At 39.9% G+C, this 22,683-nt stretch overlaps 1 protein-coding gene across 2 annotated transcripts in view; it reads right to left on the reverse strand.

Moving 5' to 3' along the window:
* The window catches only part of POLA1 (DNA polymerase alpha 1, catalytic subunit), a 300,188-nt gene that overhangs the window by 55,218 nt on the left and 222,287 nt on the right, over positions 1–22,683 (reverse strand). For both annotated transcript variants that reach the window (XM_019419738.2, XM_019419737.2), the window contains exon 36: positions 13,233–13,329. In XM_019419738.2, the coding sequence (XP_019275283.2) occupies positions 13,233–13,329 (97 nt within the window). The remainder of the gene's footprint in view (positions 1–13,232; positions 13,330–22,683) is intronic.

Consider the following 22,683-nt stretch of genomic DNA (forward strand, 5'->3'; position numbering starts at 1 on the left):
GACCCTCTCTTTCATCTTGGATTTTACTGACTTATTAGCATCTACAAATTTTTTGTAAGACAATATATAATACACCAATAAAATAGGAATTTCAGCAGCAAACACGTCCTTTACAAACAGGTCCTGCACGTGTCTAAACGTGCACCATGATGATAGTAAAAAAAAAAATAATAATAATCACGCTTCAAGTAAAACATTTTTATATTCTATGGTCATAATGTTAATAGGACTTTAGTTTTCTCTTCTAAATAAAACTAGTTCAGTTTGTCATTCATCTCTTTTAATGCCTATTTCTGTTTTGTTTTGTCTTACCATACCTCTTTCTTTCAAAGTTAAAGACGTCTGTTTTAAGGTAAGTGGATATATCACAGTATGTAACATTTTCATGTCAAAATACTTACGTTATTATATTCTGAGTTAAATTATTTAAGACAGGAAAACATTTTGATACACTTCTGACAGATGTATCCTACAGGATGGAGTCAGCTTCTTTCAGAGCACCACCAGTGGTTATAGTGGGGAGTGAAGAGATAAGAGCCTCCCAGCTTTCAGCCTTGAGCTTAAAGCTTCACATAAACCAGCCTCTTAATAAGTGCTTTTTAAAAAAGTTTTGTTATTTTGAGAAGGAGAGAGAGAACGAACTTGGAGGTGGGGGGAGAGATATCCGCCGATAGAGTGGAGCCTGCTGTGGGGCTCGATCTCATGAACTGTGAGATCATGACCTGGGCCGAAATCAAGAGTCGGACACTCAACCGACTGAGCCACCCAGGCGCCCCTTAATCAACACTTTTTCCCAGGGCCTTGACCTAAGGAGAATGAAATCGGTGTTAATTCAATTGGGCTTAGTGACCAGCTATTAATTCTGTCTAGCCACTGTCCTGTCAGCCACAAGGTAAGAGAATGCTGATGGATGTGAATAAATTTGTAACAACTACAGAAAGGACTTGTCTAAGAATGAGTCAAAGTGATGATCGGTTTTCCCTGTATTTGAGGGGTAGCACCTATTATATGGACATGATAGTACAGCATAAAATAATACATGAGCACTGACTAATCATGTGCAAATCAACACCAGATCTGGGCGTGGGGCTACTGGGTAAGTAAAGCCATCACAAGGGCACAGTTAAATTTCCAAAGTTAGGGTTGCTTCCTTTAGACAACTATGAAAATTTTAAAGAACGACAGAGGGTCACGAAAACATATGCCAATTTTAGGGAAGCGAAGCATAACAAAACCACCCAGTCAATTTAAGCATTAAGTTGGTTTAAAAATTAAATCTTCACTGTGGTCAGAAAGGTAAGGACTAAGCAAAAACACTTAACTTTTAACTGTTAAAGACTGTTCTGGTATGGCACACGCAATTGGTAAAAACCAAAACCCAAATAAGAGACTAAGAAGATGCTCTCAGAGGCCATTCCTGTCCCACTGGAGGGAGTGTAAGCCCTTCTGAGAAGAAATGTTACCACAACCGAGTTAAGGCAAGGAAGAAATGATGAAGGCATTAGATTCAGGGCTAGGTAAATAAGCAAAGAAGATGTCCAAGAGGAAAAGAGCACGCAATTTAAACATAACACAAGTCAGACCAAATCTACTTAAGTCCCAAATTTCTCTGAGAGCATGAAGCAATTCTGGATGACTATATATCCTCTAATTTATTTGAAGGAAGTGGGGCTGCTGTTTTCTGATCTCTTCACTGACTTTTTTTTTTTTTTTTTAACTCACATTCATCACAAATTTGAGCTGGTATAAAAAGGTCACAAAGTCAATAACTGATAAAACACAGAGTGCTTCTTTAGAAAGATTCAAGAAAAAAAAATGTCATCTGCTTCTAAGACTAGAGACCTTTTATTTAATGTTGAAGTCTTCTTTTAAGAAGAAGTAAACTGTTATACTGTAAGTAGCTGTTGCAATACATTTCCAGTGAAAAGCACTAATTTTGAGGGGAACGTTTAGTATAACTATATCTAACCCTAAGTGCTTTAAGTCATGTTATAATAGTTTAGAGATGTTACACAAATACTGATAATTTAATACTCCTGAAACTTATAGTACATCCTATCTTGACACTTAAAGGATCTACTCTCTTCTCTGCCATGAGTATTCTAAGCCCTTCCTCCTAATTAATCTGCAATTAATTCAACCAACCTCCAATTAGTCTTCTACAACATTATCCTACTTAAGACAATAAAGCAGTCTCTAGACTGGGTTTTAAACCTGGGCTAAAATAGACTCCTACAGACCAAAAATGGTTCTGGGATTTCTCTTTGTAGTGTAATTTAGATGTCATATCTAATTTGCTGTCATGACTATTGTTTCACTGTGCAATTTATATGTCGTTTTGAATGGTAAAGCCATCATAGCTTTATTGAATTAAACCTTCTGTCTTTATTTAGGGTCTGATGTTACATGTTTGTGCGTATGTGTTTACGTCTCATAAGCTGCTTTTGACATCAAGCAGTGGTAGAAAAAGATTATGCTCTTTTGATATGTTTTCTCCTATTTCAGTAAATATAAACACCAACTAGTAAAAAAAAAAAAAGCCCTCTTCAAACTACAGAAATAATTTTAAATAATAACAACGGTATTATTACTATTTTTCTTTGAAGGACAGCTAAACAAGCCATTCACATTATAGAATCATAGAAGGCCTGGCTGTTCGGTAATCTGAATTCCTTGATTCTCAATTCTATTAATCAATTCTTTCCTGAGGAAAAAACCTGTCCTTACCGGTGACAGTTTTTGTGATACCGACCTCAAACATAAGATGCTATTTTTATAGCTGCATCATTACAAGGAAATTAAAATGTTCCCTGGCTTTAACTCCTAAGAAACAAAGGCCATCTTACCTCTATCACAATACTCAGTTTCGTGTCGGGTCTGTCTGTAATTGTCTTTCTTGTCCTGGCCTGTGTGTTCAAGTTCTAAACTCAGGACTAAGACTAAGCATGGGAAGCCTTCCAGGAGACCACTGCAGTAGCCTTGTAAATAATTTTTAGTGCATGAAATTTCATAAAGTTTTTACTAGATAATTACACTTCCTGATTTTGTAATTAGTGGAAGTACATGCAATTACATAATAATTATGATAGTAATTACGTAATTAAGATGTATAATTATGTAGTAAAAAACATCATGGAAATAAAACCATCTACTGTGTAAGCACAATACATTTTAAAAGTAAATTCGCTAGCTCAACTGTTTAAAAATACTTTTCTTCAAAATAAAGTGATTAGCTCATATTATGGTCTAACTGCCTGAAAATCGTTTAATATTTTTTTCTCTCATTGGTGATAGAAGTATATATTTTAAAAGTACATGAAAAAAATCTTACCAGGTTTTCCCTACTCTCAGCACTAAGAAAAAGGACAATACGTTTTGCAAATGAGAACCATCAACAACAGAACTGTCACAGAGATGCAACAACGGCGCCCCTCATTTTTGCAGTACTTTGACTACAAAAGGGACCAGAAGCCTGCCCATTGAAAAGATGTAAAAGGAAAGGATTTTATAAAACTAATAACATATCTGTTATCATAGCATGCCTGTAAGTCCATATGGACATAAACGTGTGAAAGTGGAGTGCATATTTACAGAAATGCGTTCAAAGAAAAGGAACGTTATTAGAATCCGGAAGTTTGCTGCTCAAATATATGGCAACATTCATATAGTACTTGAGCTATCCTGAAGAGGATGACAGAAAATGTACAGAGACAAGACACCTCCACTTATGGGCAAAGCAACTATGGTGACAATTCACTGGGAAATGGAGTTTCTTTTCTGTCACGTTGCAAAGTCATCTTTAGTTAAAAAGCAAAGCAAAAACAAAATAGGCAGTACTGTGAGAGAAAAAACAAAGCAGTCTGAAGCTCCATGCTGCCATTGGAAAATAACAATGTTGTCATTCTCGCAGTGAGCATAAAAAATAGAAAAGTCAGCAACATAAGGAAAAGCAAATTCCCAAGTAAACCTTTTAGTCGCAAAATATAAGAAATGGAATCTTGTTTTTCAAGTCAAAAAAATTCTAGTTCAATGCCCTGAAGTCTTTCCAAAGGTGCTAGATCAATGTTGTAATGAGGCCAAGAATGCGGTGACTGGGTAAAACTTCGGGCACATACAGAGCGGCGCTTACACGAAGTGGGGGTAGGACTGCATTCTAGTTCTTTCCTTGTAAGCCACTGATCTTGAGAAGCTGCAAGCCATTTTCAAAACCTTGGTTTACTTCTCCTTTACTTTTCTTCTCACTTAGGTAAGAAACAAAGTGGAAGAACTCATGCTTTCTTGCCACCCCCCTCCTCCTTGCCCTGAGGCGGGGGGTGGGGGGGCGCGCTACATTTTGAAGCTTAATTATAAAATGTATTTCAAAAGACCAGGCTGTCATACCAATTCTACCTGAAACCTGGGTAGGCCTTCTTGGAAAGAAGTTTGCATACTTGTCATTTGAAAATTTTGCCAAAAGGATGGCCCTAATCAATGGATGAATAAACAGGAAGTAGGCTTTAGTTGTTCCGAGCGACTTGAATCAGTGCTTCTCAAAGTTTAATATGCCTAGGAATCACCTGGGAATCTTGTTAAAATGCAGATGCTGTAGCAGAAGGTCTGCGGAGGACCTGATATTTTGCATTTCTAACAAGGTTCCAGGTGATGCCTATGCTGCTGGTATACTGATCACATTTTGAGTAACAAGGTCTTCTGTTTGACTTGGGAAAAAAATGAACAGACAACAAGCTGATTTGGGTTCTTCTGTAGGTTATTTTCTCCCTCAACTGCTAAATCAGTGCAATCATTATTTCAAGTTCTGTAAAATATTTATTTGTAAAATTTCAGGGTTTATAATTTGTTTCTTGCTATAAAAGCAGTACATGCTCAGATGATATAATTTAGAACGTATATACAAGTATAAAGGAGAAAATAAATATTACCTACAATCCACGTAGAGATGACAACTGTAAACAACTCCAGTGTTTCTTAGTAATTTTTCCACCTTGCATACAAGCAACAAATCAGTATCATAATGGCTACATACTGTTGGACTTAAACATGATATTGTTAGTGTTTCCCTAAATCATTAAAGATTAAAACTATGTAATGTCTAGTAACATCAGCAACAACCCCCCTCAGAAAGTCAGGGTTCTATGGACCACTTTTTCTATTATCAAAATTTTTAAGTGCTTCTACAATCACCCCCACTCATAAACAGATAGCTAACTATGTTGTGAATTGCCACATTAGTTTCCTAAGATAAAAGTTCACTTAAATTAATTAAAAGAATAGTTGAAAAAACAAAACAAAACGTGGCTCATTTTTTGTTTTTTTTTTAATGCTTATTTTTGAGAGAGAGGAAGAGACTGTGAGTGGGGGAGGGGCAGAAAGAGAGGGGTACAGAGGATCTGAAGCGAGCTCTGTGCTGATAGCAGAGAGCCCAATGCAGGGCTCGAACTCACAAGCCATGAGATCATGAGCTGAGCCAAAGTTGGACACTTAACTGATTGATCCACCCGGGTGCCCCAGGTCATTTTTTATTTGTGAGAAAATGAAACAAAAGGAAAATGGAGTTTGTAAGTTACCCATTTCAAAATCTATTTTTATAAAAAATTGTTTTTCACAATTACAAATAATTTAAAAGAGGGTGAATGGGAGCTTAAACGAACTTCTACCTTTACTTTTGCATGTACCTGGTAGGAGTGAATTGTTCTGTGTGCTTCACCTGTTAAAAACAGAGAAAAGGCTCATTTCTTTTTTTTTTTTTTAAAGCTTATTGATTTTTGAGAGAGAGAGAGAGAGAGAGAGCGTGAACGGGGGAGGGGAAGAGAGAGAGGGAGACACGGGATCTGAAGCAGGCTCCAGGCTCTGTGCTATCAGCACAGAGCCTGATGCGGGGCTCAAACTCACAGAACATGAGATTATGACCTGAGCCAAAGTCAGATGCTCAACTGACTGAGCCACCCAGGTGCCCCAGAAAGGCTCATTTCTAAAATGTGACAAGAATTTTTTCAGGAGGATAACCCACGGACTTAAAAAAGTGACAAAAGGGGCACCTGGGTGGCTCAGTTGCTTGAGTGTCTGACTTCGCCTCAGGTCATGATCTCACAGTTCATGGGTTCAAGCCCTGCATCGGGCTCTCTGCTGTCAGCACAGAGCCCACTATAGGTTCTCTCTCTCCCTCTCTCTCTGCCCCTCCCCTGTTCATGCTCTCTCTCTCAAAAGTAAATAAAACAATAAAAAATAATAAAAAATAAATTTAAAAAGTGATACAAGAAGAACTGGACCAGTCTCTCTGACACAGGCTTCTTTTTAATGCCTTGCTAGGATTTAACAAAGTAAATTCTCGAACCACGAATGGCTTAGAGAGGACTCCAGGGGCTCTTTGCTACTTTTATTTCTGTACTTCCAGCAACAATAAAACTCTTCTGCTTTCAAAGTTTGGGAAAATAAGGGAAGTTCTTAACACTGAAAGGGGACCCTGAGAAATCTCCAAACTCCCAAAGACAGTAAAGCATGTAATTTCTTCCATAAAACTCTAATTTTCTCGCTAAAAAAACCTACATCACTGCTTTAGATTCCTTCACTTTTCAGTACTAGCTGTTGTCTCTCTTTTGGGTGTCCATTCTCAGTGAAGTAATACAATTATTACTACACTTCATAAATCTAACTATTTAGTTGAGGGTGAGCAAAGAACAGGACCCTGTGGCAGTGTGGGTGAGGGGAACAGTCAGTCTGGCTCACTCACTAGTTAAGTGACTTGATATTCCTTTGATTTTGTCATCAAAATTCTTTTGTCATCAGCAAAATGAGAGCTACAGTGTCACTTGTCTTCAGCAAAACTTGCAAAGAGCTGAACGACAGATATGAAATCTGGAAATGTCAAGGAACTTCAGTTACATTAATTTATGGCACACCTGAGTCAAGCCAAGCAATATAGGAGGATCTAGAATTTTTAATGCACACTAACTACCCTCTATTTATGGACAGAATTGCTTCCGAGGACTAACCGCTCCAAAATCCTTGAAACTCCTTGTGTGGTCTTATTTTCTACTAAGAATTCATTCAACATAAATTTAGTGAGCTGGCTCCAGTGTGCAAAGTGAGGTAAGCAAGAGACGACCCTCTGCCTCAATGAACTCAGCGAAAGACAAAGTCAAAACAATTCAGGGCAAGTCCTGTGAGAAGGGCACTTAAAGGGTGCTGTGGGAATGTGAAGGAACGAAGCTTGCTTTACAGAACTCAGTTTCTTCATCAATGTAATGGAGGACGACCCACGGTCACCTCACAGGGCTGTCATGAGAGGACCATGAGAGGGTAAATGCATGTGAGATTTCACCTGGCTGACAGGAGAGAGGAGAAAAGCAACCCTGACAGGCTGTGGCCGCCCACATCCCTTGGCAAGAAACAGGGGTGACCTGAAGAACGGTCCTTCTAGGCCTAAAGAGACTCCATTGAGAAACTGGGCTTCCCTAAAGAAGCCTTTTCATAAGGTTACGGTCACAGCGGCTTCTTGGCGTTAACCCTTTATACTTAGCTCCAATTCCTTTCTTCAACAGAGTCCTAAATCCTGGTGTTTCAATTCTGACAGAGACAAACCCAACAGATTGAAAGGGATTTATGGAAAAATTCACCAAGAAGGTCATCCATTACTGGCTGAATTGTGCTTCCCCCCCCCCCCCGCCCCCCGCCAAATAAACTGGGAGGGGGAGTTCAAAATCCTAACACCCAGTACCTGAAAATATGACTATATTTGGAGACAGGGCCTTTAACGAGGCAATTATGTTAAAATGAAGTCACCCGGGTGGGCCCTAAGCCAAGAGGACTGGTCGTTTAAGAAAAGGAGATTAGGACACAGATACATACAGAGGGAAGACCACGCGAAGACAGGGAGAAGATGGCCATCTACAAACCACAGAGAGAGGCCTCAGAAAAAAACAAGCCTGCTGACACCTTGATTTCAGGATTCTAGCCTCCAGGATTGGCAGGAAATACATTTGTGTTTATGCCACCCAGTCTGTGGTACCTTGTTACGGCAGGCGTTGCAGACTAATACAGCATCCTATTACAAATAGCTGACAGAGAGTGAGAGAAGATAAGCATCCGGGAAGAGCAGAGAAACGGCAATTAGTGCTCAAGAGAATGAAATGAAAAGTCACACAATGGGAGCAAATATTTGCAAAAGACATATCTGATAAAGGACCATTATCTGAAATATACAAAGAACCCTTAAAGCATAACAATAAAAAACAAGCAACTTAATTAAAAAGTGAGCCAAAGACACCTCATCAAAGAAGATACACGAATGGCAAATAAGCATATGAAAAGACGCTCCATATCATATGTCATCAGGGAAATGCAACTTGCAACAATGAGATACCACTACACATCTATTAGCTTGGCCAAAACTCAGAACACTGACAATACCAAATGTTGGTGAGGATGTGGAGCAGCAGGAACTCTCATTTACTGGTAGTGGGAATGCAAAATGGTAGAGCCACTCTGGAAGTCAGTTTCTTACAAAACTAAACATGCTCTTACCATATAAGCCGGCAGTCATGCTCCCTGGCATTTAGGATTTACCCAAAGGAATTGAAAACTTATGTCTACATAAAAACCTGCATACGAATGTTTATAACAGCTTTACTCAGAACTGCCAAAACTTGGAAACCAAAGTGTCCCTCAGTAGGTGAATCAATACGTAAAATGTGGTACATCCAAATAAAGGAGTATTATCCAGCACTAAAAAATGAACTATCAAGTCATGAAAAGACACAGAGGAAACTTAAAACGCATCTTACTAAGTGGAAGAAGTCAATCCGAAAAGGCTACATACTCTATGATTCCAAATACATGACGTTCTGGAAAGTGAAAACTATAAAGACAGCAAAAAGATCAGTGCTTGCCAGGGGTTAGTGGGGAGGGAGGGACGATGAGGGTGAGCACAGAGGATTGAGGAGCAGCGAAACTACACTAGGATACTATAATGGTGGATACACGTCACAGATTTGTCCAACCAATGTCCAACACCATGAGTGAACCCTAAGGTAGACGATAATGCTGTGTCGGTGCAGCTTCATCAGTTGTAACAAATGTGCCACTTTGGCGGGGGATGTTGATGATGAGGGAGGCTGTGCATGTGTGGGAGCAGTGGGTACATACATGGGAAATCTCTGTACCTTCCGTTCAATTTTGCTGTGAAGCTAAAACTCCCTTAACAATGAATCTACCAAAAACAAAGGCAAGTAGTGGCTCCCGTCCTTTGCTTCTGTAATAATCCTAATCTGGCCAGATTGGGAGTTTATCATACTTTGCTGCTGAATCTGTCTACAATGGACTCTAAGCTCCTCCAGGGCAGGGAACATTGGCCATCTTAGTTCCTTTGACATCGGGGATGGCCCTCAACACATAAAGGAAAATATGTACGTACTGTTTTTACCATTGCTGAATAAACGAAATAAAAAAGCTCAGGTGAGAAAACTAAGAGACTCTCCCTGATCTCGCATTTTGTTTTTAATTTTTTAAAATGTTTATTTATTTTTGAGACAGAGGCAGAGTGCGAGTGGGGGAGGGGCAGACAGAGAGGGAGACACAGAATCCGAAGCAGGCTCCAGGCTCCGAGCTGTCAGCACAGAGCCCGATGCGGGGCTTGAACCCACGAACTGTGAGATCATGACCTGAGCCGAAGTTGGACACTTAACCAACTGAGCCACCCGGGTGCCCCATGTTCTCGCATTTTTAAGCAAACTTAATTTAGACAATTGGGACAAGATGTGAATGAATTCACGTCTCCCCCAAACGGTTCCACTTATCCCTACTCAGGTCAAGGCCCCATGGGATGAGGCAGTCAAATGGGACCATTTAGTGATGCCATGGTGGAAATGGGAGTTTTACCTCATCTATTGCCACTATGTTCCTCTAAAACTTTCTCTGGATCTATTATGCCATCTGTGTACATTATGGAGCAGTTACAATAATAACGGCAAAGTCCTACAGAAATAAGATTTTTAAAAATGTCATGTAGTTACAGTGAATATGCAGTAAACACTTCACCAAAGTGAATAACAGTCCTTTAGCATTTTAAAGGTAAGGAAAAGTACCAAATAGGGTTAATTCACATTATGGACTAATGGCCTGTAAACCTTTGTTTGAAAGCAAAGTACAGGAAAAAGCTTTGACAAGAGCCACTTTTCACCATAAAAATAAACTCAAATACTTTGTGACTTTTCCAAGTCAAATGGCCAAGTTTCAAACAAAAATTAGAACCACCATCCAGTTACAACCCTTAAGACCTATGGGCTTTACAAATGGAAATGGTAAAACAATCTTAGAGAAGGAAACGGTGCAAAGAAGAGTCTACAGTACAGATTTCACATGCTAGTTCCAGGGTTGTGTGCGGACAGACAATACTTAGACTCCATTCTCAACACAACTGTGTGTAGTGACTGTCACTTTTCACAAGACTTTTGATGTTAACATCTACCGCAGTTCTGGCCTTGGTCCAAACTGAGTCAGTATGTTTGCCCTCTGGATCCCACAGATTGCCAATTCGTTTTTATAGCAAGTCTCCCTTGAACAGCAAATCAGAACAGAGTATTTCACACTACTGATACAGTGAGAAGTGAGTTTTTTATAGGTCACATTAATGTACACTTACAAACGTTTCCTCTAATTATTAGCTTATGGATTGTGTGACTCCTTCTCCACTTGTTCCCTATGGACTACAACTTGGATTCAAATTCTCTTATTTAGAAACCATCCAGATGATGTTTTCAGAGTGACCAGGACAGAGGTTTTCAAACGTGGCTGCATGTGAGAATTGTCTGGGGGGGGGGGGGGGACATTCTAAAATATGGAGCTTCCTAAACTCTACCCCCCACCTTCTGAATCAGAATCTCTGGGTGAAGCCCCTAGGTGACTCTTCAGAGAGAGCTTATCAAACATGACTTACCAGGAAACGTGTGATCTTGGAATACAGATAAGCATGACTCAGCGTCTTAGTTTATACCCCCTATTGACAAATACCCTAATACCTCTTAACATTACTGAGGGATCTGAAAATGCCCTGAGCAGGTAAATTTCAGCTCATCCACTCATTCCTAAAGCACAATTTATGAATAATAAACAAGAAGGAAGCTAAAAGGAAAAATAGTTTCATAATTAAAATTCTGTAAGTAAAACAAAAGGTTCTAGGAACATTTCACAAAGTTCCTCCTGTGACACACAGACTTAAAATCCTTCTCTTCTCTTATTTTCGTTAGCCATCTGACATGTACAAGAACCCATCAGTAACTCACACTTAGTGCCGTTTTGACCCTGACCTCCTGGATAGTGTACTTATTAGAAGCAAATGACAAAAAAAAGTGTCCCAACTCTTAAACTTGTGAAATAGAACTGCAGTAAATTGTGTGACGGTACAGATTCTGTCAACACCTCTCCCCTTTTGCCAAGCAAGAAGCTTCTAAGCAGCTATTCTACTCCTTATTTTTCTGGAAGAGCAATGTACCACTCCTTGACGTTCTCTAAAAAGCCAGAGTAAGTCTCCAGTGACTTTCCACATCACTCCTACATGTCTCTAAGAGCCAACAGACTTTTGAAAACTGCTTATCATGAAAGACTATTTCAGCCCCATCCCTTTGGAGTCTAAGAACATCTAGGGAACAATCTGAAATGGCTAGATTCAGATAGAAGTAAAGGGGGAACAAGTTCTAACATAGTAATACCCAGAAAGAGGTAACAAACCAGATAGAAACACACACTGTACTCATCAGAGAATCAGTACTTAATTCTTTCAACTCACAATGCCTTTAAGGAAAGGTCCTTAGGGGTAAAAGAGAAACAGCTATTAATGATACTGCAAGTAAACAGGGGCTAAACATGAGCCACAAATGGAAGTTCAAAAACCCAATTATTAATGAACAGAAGGAACTTTTTTCCGCATTACATAAATTTTACAGTCACTGAAAATATGCTGTGGAGATAGTCCAAGTACTTGGTGAACATCTAAAAACAAGATACTAATTTCCAAACCAACTTCCTCCATCAGTCAGTATACCGTTTCATATCCAAGGACAGCAAAACCAAATAAGTCAGACCTTTTAAAAATAATTGTTAGCTTGGGGCACCTGGGTGACTCAGTCAGTTAAGTGTCTAACTTCGGCTCAGGTCATGGTCTCACGGTTCGTGGGTTCGAGCCCCATGTGGGGCTCTGTGCTGACAGTTCACAGCCTGGAGCCTGCTTCAGATTCTGTGTCTCCCTCTCTCTCTGCCCCTCCCCTGTTCGCAGTCTGTCTCTCTCTCAAAAATAAATAAACATTAAAAAAATTTTTGTTAACTGTTAGCCTGTCTTATAGATGGAAAAACTGGTCAATTAAGACTAGAACTGAAAACAGTTAAGACCAAATCAAGGGCAGCATGGGGATTCTTATGTGAGGAAATCCAGCAGTATTAGCAGGTTTCTTTATGTCCTTAAGGTTACCTCCGGCCTTAACACCGACCAACAAAATGTTGAATTGATATTCACTGACAAACAACATAAACACTCTGTAGGTAACTAATATGAAAAATGTGTAAATTTGCCTTTTTTATTTTTTACAGGTAATAGAAAAGTTGTCAATGTGATTTTTAGGTAGGAGAAAAAAAAAACATGCACTTGTCACGACATTTTCAAATACTCTGTTATGTAACAAAGCTTTTCCCAGACCCATTAAGCCCCACAGTGCCTGAAAGTCTTGTGTGAGGGTTACAGGCAGCACCCGATCATCTGGGCGAAGGCGCAGATATGCACTCTTAGGATAGAGTCAATAAAAGAACTCCACCCCATGCCTCTCTTTCAAAATGAACCTAGGCTTTTAGTGAACAGCAGAGACACACTCCAGGTCTATTTTTTTGTGGTAATGTCTGGTTTTTGTAGGTCCAATGATCACGTTGCCTATGCTTACTTTATTACAATTACTAAACTCTATAGAAAATAGCATTTTCAAAATATAGCATTTAAAGAGTCCTTTTTGTAATGTTCCTCCCCCAAAGCCCTGCTTTAATAGAGAACAATGTGAGACAGGCTGTGGGGACCAAAGCCGGGGATTCCTACACCGCCGCCCCTCATGCAGGGGAAGCCTGTGCTCACAAGGGCCCCCACGGCCTGCTTCTGAGACAGCGGTGTGATGCTGCGTGAACAGCCTGACAGTAGGTCTGGCTTTTATGATGCAAATTTCCACTTTAAACTCAACGGTAATTACAGTATTTTAACGTACCTTTCTCATGATCGGTAATAAGTTTCTCCAGTGCACAGTCCGCATCAAAAATGTACCGGTAAAAGCACAGCTGGGTGTACAGGGACTTGTCAGAATACTGCAATAGAACAGAAAATAAATGAATACTACTACTGGTGAGGGCAGCGACAGAGATCACTCGCAACAGAGCGTATTCCGTACTTCTGACTTCTATATCAAGTAGCTTGTTTTAAACAAGGGGGGGGTGAATAAGGAGAGAATCATACTAATGACTAGTCCCCCTCATATAGCATACATACCTTTCATAATTCAGAATAAATCCTGCCACTTCGATCACAGATTACTACTTGCGAAGCTGCAGACTGATTGCCCCTGCTGTCAAAAAACTGATTTTGTCAAATTGCAAATTCCTATGCACCCTTTACAATTTGCACTGTTAATTGGGAAAAGTGGTACTGTGCTTCCTAACTGGGACCTGTCCATGGTAGCAAGAAGTTAAACAATTTCTGCAAATGGTTTAACATACACTGCTAAACTATGAGCCCAATTTTATGACTTGTGGTGGAAATCTAAGGCCTTTGCCAGGGACTGGCTCACAGACATGACACGGTGTAGACATGAGGAACACCTTGACCGCTTGTTCTGCGCTAGTCCTAAGTGGGCAACGTATGACCTCAGAAATACCAGGTGAAATGAAATAACCAAGGTTTTTCAGCCCACCCATGTCAAAACAAATGTTTAGTGACCTTGGCAAGTTCTAACTCAACAGATCATAGGAGATGTGCCCGAACTACTACTATTCATTCAGCAAACACATAATGAACACTGATATTCCCCAGGTTATCTAGAGAAACTAGGTACTCTCCTAAGCGACTGTATCCCACCCTATGTGGGGAAAAACACATGCAGCCAATTCAACAACCGAAGTAAGAATTATGTGGTGAGTCACATTCAAATGCACTTCTATTTATTTAAGATCAACTGCCCTAGGGATTCTCTTTCCTTCTTCCTATGAAGTAAGACACTTGGGAAAGAAACCCTCATGCTGAAGGACAATGTACTAGAGCTTTGGTGTCTTCTCTGGGGGTGGGGGTGTCCTACCGAGGTGAAACAAATGAACCCTCGGAACTTCTCAAATGAGAGAAGCTCAAATGACAAACACATTACCAGCTCTTGCTTGTTGCCTCAGACGAACATGAAATCCAACCAATATCGAATCAGTGCTTATCGGGTTGCACCAGATTCGGCACCAGTGACAAACATACATACGGCTAACTAACACCGTAAGCACTCTATAGATAAATGTTGGCTGAATGAATTAATCCAAGAATGACCATGACAACCAAGTCATTTGTACAATCCATGCAGCTGGGTCCAGGGGCGCCCACAGATGAGCATGCCAGTAGGAACCTCAGGAAAATCACTATCCACAATTGGATATGGAAACAGCGTTGCTTTTGAAGGAACTCTCTTGGGTAACCAAGTATTAGATCCAAGGATCCTAGCTCACTATCAATGATGAAAAACCACAGTCAACTCAACTTGGTACAGAAGTGACTGACATACACTTATTAGAGCTCAATGACTGACCTTCCTGTTCACTGCATTATAAAGTCTGTTACTAAATTTAGTGTATTTTAAACAACTTTGGCCACTGGAAAGGGTATCTATAAATATTAGACTGCAGGAATAACCGACATGGAACTATTCATCATCAGCCAGGGCTCCTGTCTCTTTTTGTGTCCACTCCTTCCACAACTGTCTCTTTCTTTACCTGAACCTATTTTAAAAAGTATACACCTAGAAGCCTATTTTATTTCTTATTAGCTATTCTACAATATGCATCATCATTATACTATTATACACCAGTTATTTTTAGCGAATCCTGATTACTGCTTCCTGGGGGGAAAAAAAAGGAGGACGACAGCGATTAAGTTATTTGTTTAGTTTTTTAGATTCAGCAGTAATTGCTGGTACACATCTCCCTGACTGCACACATGCTGCAGGTTGAATAGAACACTGAAATTACCTCCTTCATAATAGTTTGTTTTGATAATGTATTGTGTGTCGAGATGATGAGAAACAGTTGCTGTCAATTTGATTAGCCATTATATTTTTATGTTAATTGCCATTATTGGGTCCATTCTGTTTAGTGTCACCATAGAAGCCATACAATGTTAGCATAAATAACAAATTGGAGTAAATTAGGAAGATATATTTTTGCCAATTCATTTTAATTGCCCCTCAGTCCTTCCGTTGGTTAACGCAGCTGTTGACCCATAATAAGCGCTGGGTCAATATAGCTGCTTGTCAATTCAGAAATGCAAAGTGCTGTGTTGCTGGTAATGGATATACAACAACCTTTGCCAGCCAACTGAAGCAAACGAGTGACAACCCACATGAAGGAATAAAGCGTCAGCCACGGAGTTTAGTGACCTGATATTAGTAGGCAGGCTAATTGAAAGTCACTGCCTAAATGGATAAGGAAAATAGGGAAAAAAAATTAAAAAGGAGTTATATATTTTAAAAAAATATACCAACACCTCCTGCCCTTTTGATTCCTGACATATTTTGCAATTAGTAAATTGGCTGAAAACAAAAGGCTCTATTAGATTTTCAATGTCAAATACAATTAAGTGGTTTTAAAGAACGCACATGAAATGGAGAAAACTATAGTTTAAATGAACAAGAATAACACCTACTTTTGTTTTCTTGATTTTGCACCATTAATTTGTGATCACTTGGAGGGCCTTTTTTTTTTTATCATTACCATCTTTTCTCTTTTGCCTTTGATGATAAAATCTTCTAATCAAGAAACCTGACACCCTCTAGTCTTCTGAGACGTTCAACGGGTTTTTTTTCCCTCACACTTAAATGCTCATTGTGACTGTACAAGATTGGATGGAAAATACTTCAAGAAAATAAGATGATATTTTAACATTTCTTTCTCTCTCTAGCTTTTACTTATTGGTTTAAAATGTTCGATTTCTCGCTCTTTCCTTGAAAATTGCACTCAACACGGTGCCTAGGCTTCTTTCAGTCTCCCTTTATAGTTAGAACATCGTGTACCAAAGTGGCCGATTGTGATTTTGTAAGGACAATGCTGAGCTGAAACAGCTACTGTGTGTATCACACTCCGCATCTGACGTGGCTGCTCGGAGTGTTAACACAGTAATAAGCGTGAGACCCGTACATACATAGAGGTAGGGAAAGAATTCCACTCTGACAGACCTGGCACAGAGGAGGTACTTAAAAAGATATTGTGGGAGAAATTCAAGGAAAAGGAAAATGTTTTAATGCCACCGGTTCTGATACTTTTTGTAAAATCCTGTAATTGGTTTACGTTAGAAGCAATGCAAACTTCACTTTCTCCAAGGTAGTTCTCTTTCCATTTATTTATAGTCCCTGGTCTCTCTCCTGAGATTTCTGATGAGGCTCTAGATCAGTGGTCCCTCACCTGACTGCACATCGGAATCACCTGGGAGCTTTTTTAAAAAAAATACTGAGGCTCAGACCTCGCCCCTGGAACAACTAAGAATGCAGTGGAATGCTGGGGATGGGCATTGCTCCTAGGTGATTCTGGTGGGTAGCCTAAGATGAGAATCGCTGTGCTACAATCTGTACTGGAGAAACTTTTAGAACCAGGCACTCTTACCCCTCCAGCCTGGCTTGAGATAAAGGAATTCACACTGACCAAAATAGCTTGAGATTTCCTGAGAACCATTTTTGAGGAAGATGGTTGCTTGTCCAAGCATATTATTTCAAGAATACGACAGGACATATTTTCCCTTACATAAATACAGGGCAATGTTGAACCTGATTTGCTTTTTTGTTGGTGAATTATAATCTATACACCAAAAGTGCACAAATAATAAGTGTGCAGCTTGATGTACAAAGTGAACACATCTCTGTAATCAGCACCCATAATAAGAAACAGAACGTTACCAGCATCCCCTCCCAGCTACTTACCATCTTCCCCCACCAAGGGTAACAACAGATTTGCCTTAAAATAAAAAAAAAAAAAAAACAAACCAGTAACTTCATGTGCCCAGAATCATAGAGTTTGCACTCTTTTTCTCTCTGGCTTTTTTTGCTCAACATTCTGCTTGCAAGATTCATCCACAATGTTGCACATAAAAGGAGTTTGTTCATTCTCATTGCCATAAAGTATTCCACTGAATGAATAGATCACAATCTGCTTATCTATTCTATGAATGATGGATATTTAGGTGGTTTCCAGTTTTTTGGCTATTAGGAATGGAGCTGCTGTGAATATTCTTGTACATGCCTTTGAGGCACATAAGTGTACATTTCTGTTGATTCTGACACCTACCAATGGAAATGCTGGATCATAGGGCATGCAAATTTGCAGCTTTAGTAGCAACTGCCAAACTGTTTCCAAAGGGGTTTTAGTATTGGTTTTCAACCGACTTTACTTTGAACTAGTTTGACAATACATGGGTTTTTATTTTATCTAAGATTTTCTTGTGGCAATATTACCAGTCTACTCTCTCTCTCTCCCTCATTTGTAGGGATAGGGTAGAAGTTAGCTAAAATGTAACTTGCTTCTAAATTGAATCCCTTGAGGTATGAAGAGGTGGGCTCACAACCCTAGAGATCATCCACGGCAAAATCTTAACCTCAAGTTACTTTCCTAATACAACCTAGAAGATACAAGGCCTGCCCTCTCACATTAACTAGTGTATACTCACAGAGGTCAAGCCCACTTGGTTTAAGCCTGAACAATATCAATCAGGAAGGAAAATGGACTGCCCTAATTCCCAAATTTACCCCAAAGTATTTTTGATGATTAAACATCATTCTTGTACTATGAACACAAATAAACCAGCACTGACTCTAACTGTAAAACAAAACAACAACGGGTGTATCAAACCCCATTACCTTGCAAAAGCTCAGGACAGAATTGACTCCAGGCATCATGGCATGAAGCAGATTCAGAACTCTAAACCCTGCTGGCGCTCACAGGGACCATAAGATACAAGTCTAGAAATGAAAATTTGCCTCAGGACAGCCCTGGCTGAAAAATGCTTACTAGTACTCTCAGCATCTACCAGAGAGAGCTCGAGCCATGAGGCTTACTCAAGAGTTCTCCTCAGGCCTCTCCAGCGGCAGCCTGGCCCCACACCCGCCCCGCTCCTCACCATCGTCTGCTCTGGGCAGACAGGCCTCGTGCTCTGTCCTTCTGCGCAATGGCCCGGGTGATTCTGCCCCTTCGGGCAGGCTTCCAGCCCTGCCTCAAGAGGCACTCTGTTTCTACCTACCTCATCAGACCTCACAGTCATCCCAGGTTCTGGGGAGCCTGCCAAGCCTCCAGCATTTGGTTTGCTCACTTTGCACCTGATAAAGAGGCAGTCGCCTCTTCTCTGGGTGCCAATGCTTTACCACGTCCCTCTGGCACAGAGATCACACTCCAGGTAATCCTCACTGTTTCAATGACCCTCGCCCCTCCTAGGACGTGAGCTCCAGAGGGCAGGGTCTATGTGAATTTCCCTCTGCACTGTTGGTGCCCAGGCCAGAGCCGGGTGTATAGTTGGCCCTCAATGAATGTGGAAAGAAAGGATTCGCAGAATGTGTCTCCCACCTCTCAATGAGTCTCGACGTATTGCCTAATGATACAACACTAGTCCCTTGAAATGATTTTGAATGTTTCCCGTGTGTATCTCCCCATGGCAGACTGGCTGTGGGGTCAGACTGAATCTGGTTTGAAAGTCAGTTCTATCATGTAAAGGCTGGGGTGACTCTGGACACACTGCTTCACCTAGTCACACATCAATTTTTTCATTGGTAAAATGAGGCTAAAAAACCACTCAGGAATGGGCACACAGCACACAGGGCATATAGGACAGATCCTGTACTTTTCCCAACTAGTCTGTAAGGTTCCAGGGGGTCAGAATTTGTATATATTTGGAAAACCCAATGCCATGCTCGTGAGAGGTGCTTGAAAAAGTTCTATCCAAGGAGTATGTTTAAACTCTGGAATACGAATGCCCCTTTTTTACGAATGTGTTAAAAATGGCTATTTCTAGTGTTTTAGCAAAGATACGCTTTTAGAATTCCAGTACCCCTTACTTTCCATACACCTTTAAGGCTTATATAAATTATCAGTCTTAATTATGAAAAGACTGAAATAAGCTTTCTTGCTTCCCCTGCCTCTCAATTCCATTAGATTTTCCCCCCATTTTATTTGCAATATCTGTATTAACTTAGCTATTTTGCAAATATGGAACAACAGAGAGGGAAAAATACTGGTTTGCCAATTCCACTGTACTTCTTTGCAAAGGAAATTATTTCCATAGGCTACAGAAATAACTTATTTGGATTACTTCAATTAGTTCTAATACAAAACATTGCCACCACTTCATTAATCAGCCGCTTGTGAGGGTTACTTTTCCAAGAAGTCTTTTTGGTAATTTGATTAGAAAGAATGGTAGTGCACATTATCATCTGATTCAGTATGTCCATCAAGTAGACAATTCACAGTGAGTTCTTGATAACGATGGGCTTAAAAAAAACACACACAGCAATTTCTTCATTTCAGAATTCTAGTCCTATTTTTTTAATAAAGATGAAGTTATTTTTCAAAGTCTTTGGCAACACACGTTGCTGAATAAGCATCAGGAAATAGTTCCGGGCTTTAAGAAGCATTTCACTCTATCCGTCTCCCCACAGACAACCCCCCCCACGAATGATGCAGTAATTAAAACCTAATTATTATCTTCATTTTAAACAAAACCTAAAGTGAATACCAATTAATAACAACATACTAATGAGCATCTGCTGTGATGAAATTGAATATGAATGTGCTGCAAATTTCGGGTAATTTATTTTTTTTAGGGGAAGTGCCACTGGTCGCATTCTGCAGTAGAAGATTATATAGAATGTACACCATTTTCTATCCAGTCATTCTGCACATGGCAATTTCCATCTTGGGAGACAAGGCTGGCTTTAACACTGCAGATGTTGAAATACCCAAATATTGGCCGTGAGGTCTTCCCTGGGACTGAGGACAATTCTGGGACTCTACCTTGAATTTACTGCCTTCCTTTTAAAAGCGTTCCTTTTGTTAAATGACATATTTCTAGGTGAATGCCATGCCTCCCCAAAACACTCAACTACCTATAATCATGTATTAATACCACAATGAAAAATTTAAAAATAAACTTCAAACCACAAGAGATAATAATACACAAACAAAGGTTTGTAAGGTACCCCGGATTACACTGGAACCTTAAGATGGCCTAGAAACATTCATTTATGTATAGGTAGGAGAAATCCTTGAAATGTGGGAGTATTAAAGTAGTCAACCGTGTTCAGATTAATGTCACTAATATCATCACATCAAGAAGCAACATGTGGAGACAGAATAAGGTTCTGTAGATTATGGTTCCAACCTGCTGATCTAGAAAATGACTGGATCTGTGTTTTTCAAATGTGTTCCATTTGTACACCCCCGAAGCTTCTCCAAATGTATGATTTCATTGATTAAAGTACATACTCATCGGAAGAAATTCAAAATAGGAACATTCACATATATTACATGCGAAATTTTAAGATATATAAGACCGCACCATATTAACTAGTATTGTCACTGAGAAATGAACAAACAAAAATGTTATAAAGTTAAAACAGACATCTATGTTGAAAAAAACATTATTCTGTTTTACAGATGGGGGCTCTTCATGAAATCTTATGTGGAAAAAAGGAAGGGTTTCCTGGATTAGGTAATTTCTAGGGTTTCTTTCCGGATCTAAACTAGAGTGAAAACTACAACTTGACCTGTTTTTTGTTTGTTTGTTTTTTTAACAAAAGCCAGCACTGGTCCTTCTTCCCTGGCATAGCAACCCAAATATATCTACCTCGTTAAAATAGAAATTCTCTACCATTTCTCAGTTCACCCACAAAAAATAGGCAAAATGTTTGGTTAGCTCTCTAGTATCTTAATAACTGGTTCCTGAGGGTCTGTGATGAGTAATATCAACAGTTACTAAATAAATGTACATGGCTACTGTAAATAAACGGATTTAACATTTAGGATGAAAATTTGGCTTTGGAATTTGACCTAGATGTTCAGGTGAACTCTGAGTTAAGTGACATCTCAGAACAAGTTCTGCTTCACATGGACAACTAGGACAAGAGTGCCATGGCCAACCCAAGCCATAGGATGTTAGCCAAAGTCGGCCTACCTTCACTTGATCTTAGCCAAAAGGCCGAGAAGCGATAAGTCGGCCTACCTTCACACTGCTAATCCGCTGAACCGATCACAAAGACTACTGTTCATTCTTCCAACAAAATGAACATCTATCACATGCCAGGCACTGTTCTAGCTGCTGAGGCTACACCAGAGAAGGAGAGAAACTGTAAGATCGCAGGAGCTGACAGTCTGGTATGGGTGTGTCTTCTCTGACACTGTATTGCAGTCAAATGTGGACATTTCCATTCATCTACCCCCTCCTCATGACAACTGCCCCTTTTTTTTTTCCTTCTTTTAGAGAGGGAGACAGAGAGCCTGCAAGGAGGGGAGGAGGCAGAGGGTGAGAGACAAAGAATCTTAAGAATCTTGCGACCCTGGGATCAAGACCTGAGCTAAAATGGAGTTGGGCACTTGGGGCACCTGGGTGGCTCAGTTGGTTGAGCGACCGACTTCGGCTTACATCATGATCTCACAGTTCGTGAGTTTGAGCCCTGCATCGGGCTCTGTGCTGACAGCTCGGAGCCTGGAGACTGCTTCAGATTCTGTGTCTCCCTCTCTCTCTGTCCCTCTCCTGCTCACTGTCTCTCTCTCTTTCAAAAATAAAGGTTAAAAAAATTTTTTTTAAAAATGGAGTTGGGCACTCAAATGACAGAGCCACCCAGGCACCCCTCTGTAAATTTTTAGTGGCATGTTTACCTTCCATTTTCTAACAGAATTATTTGTGTTTTACTTCTGATGCTATACTGAGAGGCCTCTGACGATCACATTCATTTTTTTATGCATGTCCCTTGCACCTGTATAGTACGCTATGCTCTTCAAACTATTTGATCCTTACAACAAGCTCTGTGAGGTAGGAGGAAATTAGAACTATTTGCCTTAATTTACAGAGCTCATCAAGGTGGAGTCATCCGTTCACAATCCCAGATCAGGTCAGTGAATGGGATACTTATGGTCAGTTTGATAATCTCTTAGAAAAATGGCTGTAGTGAAAAGTAGAATGATGGCTCATAGGTAGGATTGAGATGGCTACAGTTTTTTATTGCCAAACAACATCTCACATCTTGGCATGAAATGTAGGCTGGTGTACATCTTGGCTGGTGTAGGATTCATTGAGGTAAAGATGTTAAGTCCATATATACATGCTATTTAAAATTGACAGAGATTTCTTTAATGCTATGAGTGTGTTAAATCACACTCTACTGAAGGAGAGGCTTAATGAAAGTTAGCATAATGTATTAATATCCATTTGACACTTTCTAG

This window comes from Panthera pardus, unplaced genomic scaffold (assembly GCF_024362965.1).
Source record: "Panthera pardus isolate Hobbes unplaced genomic scaffold, ASM2436296v1 HiC_scaffold_27, whole genome shotgun sequence".
In the NCBI taxonomy this organism is placed as follows: domain Eukaryota; kingdom Metazoa; phylum Chordata; class Mammalia; order Carnivora; family Felidae; genus Panthera; species Panthera pardus.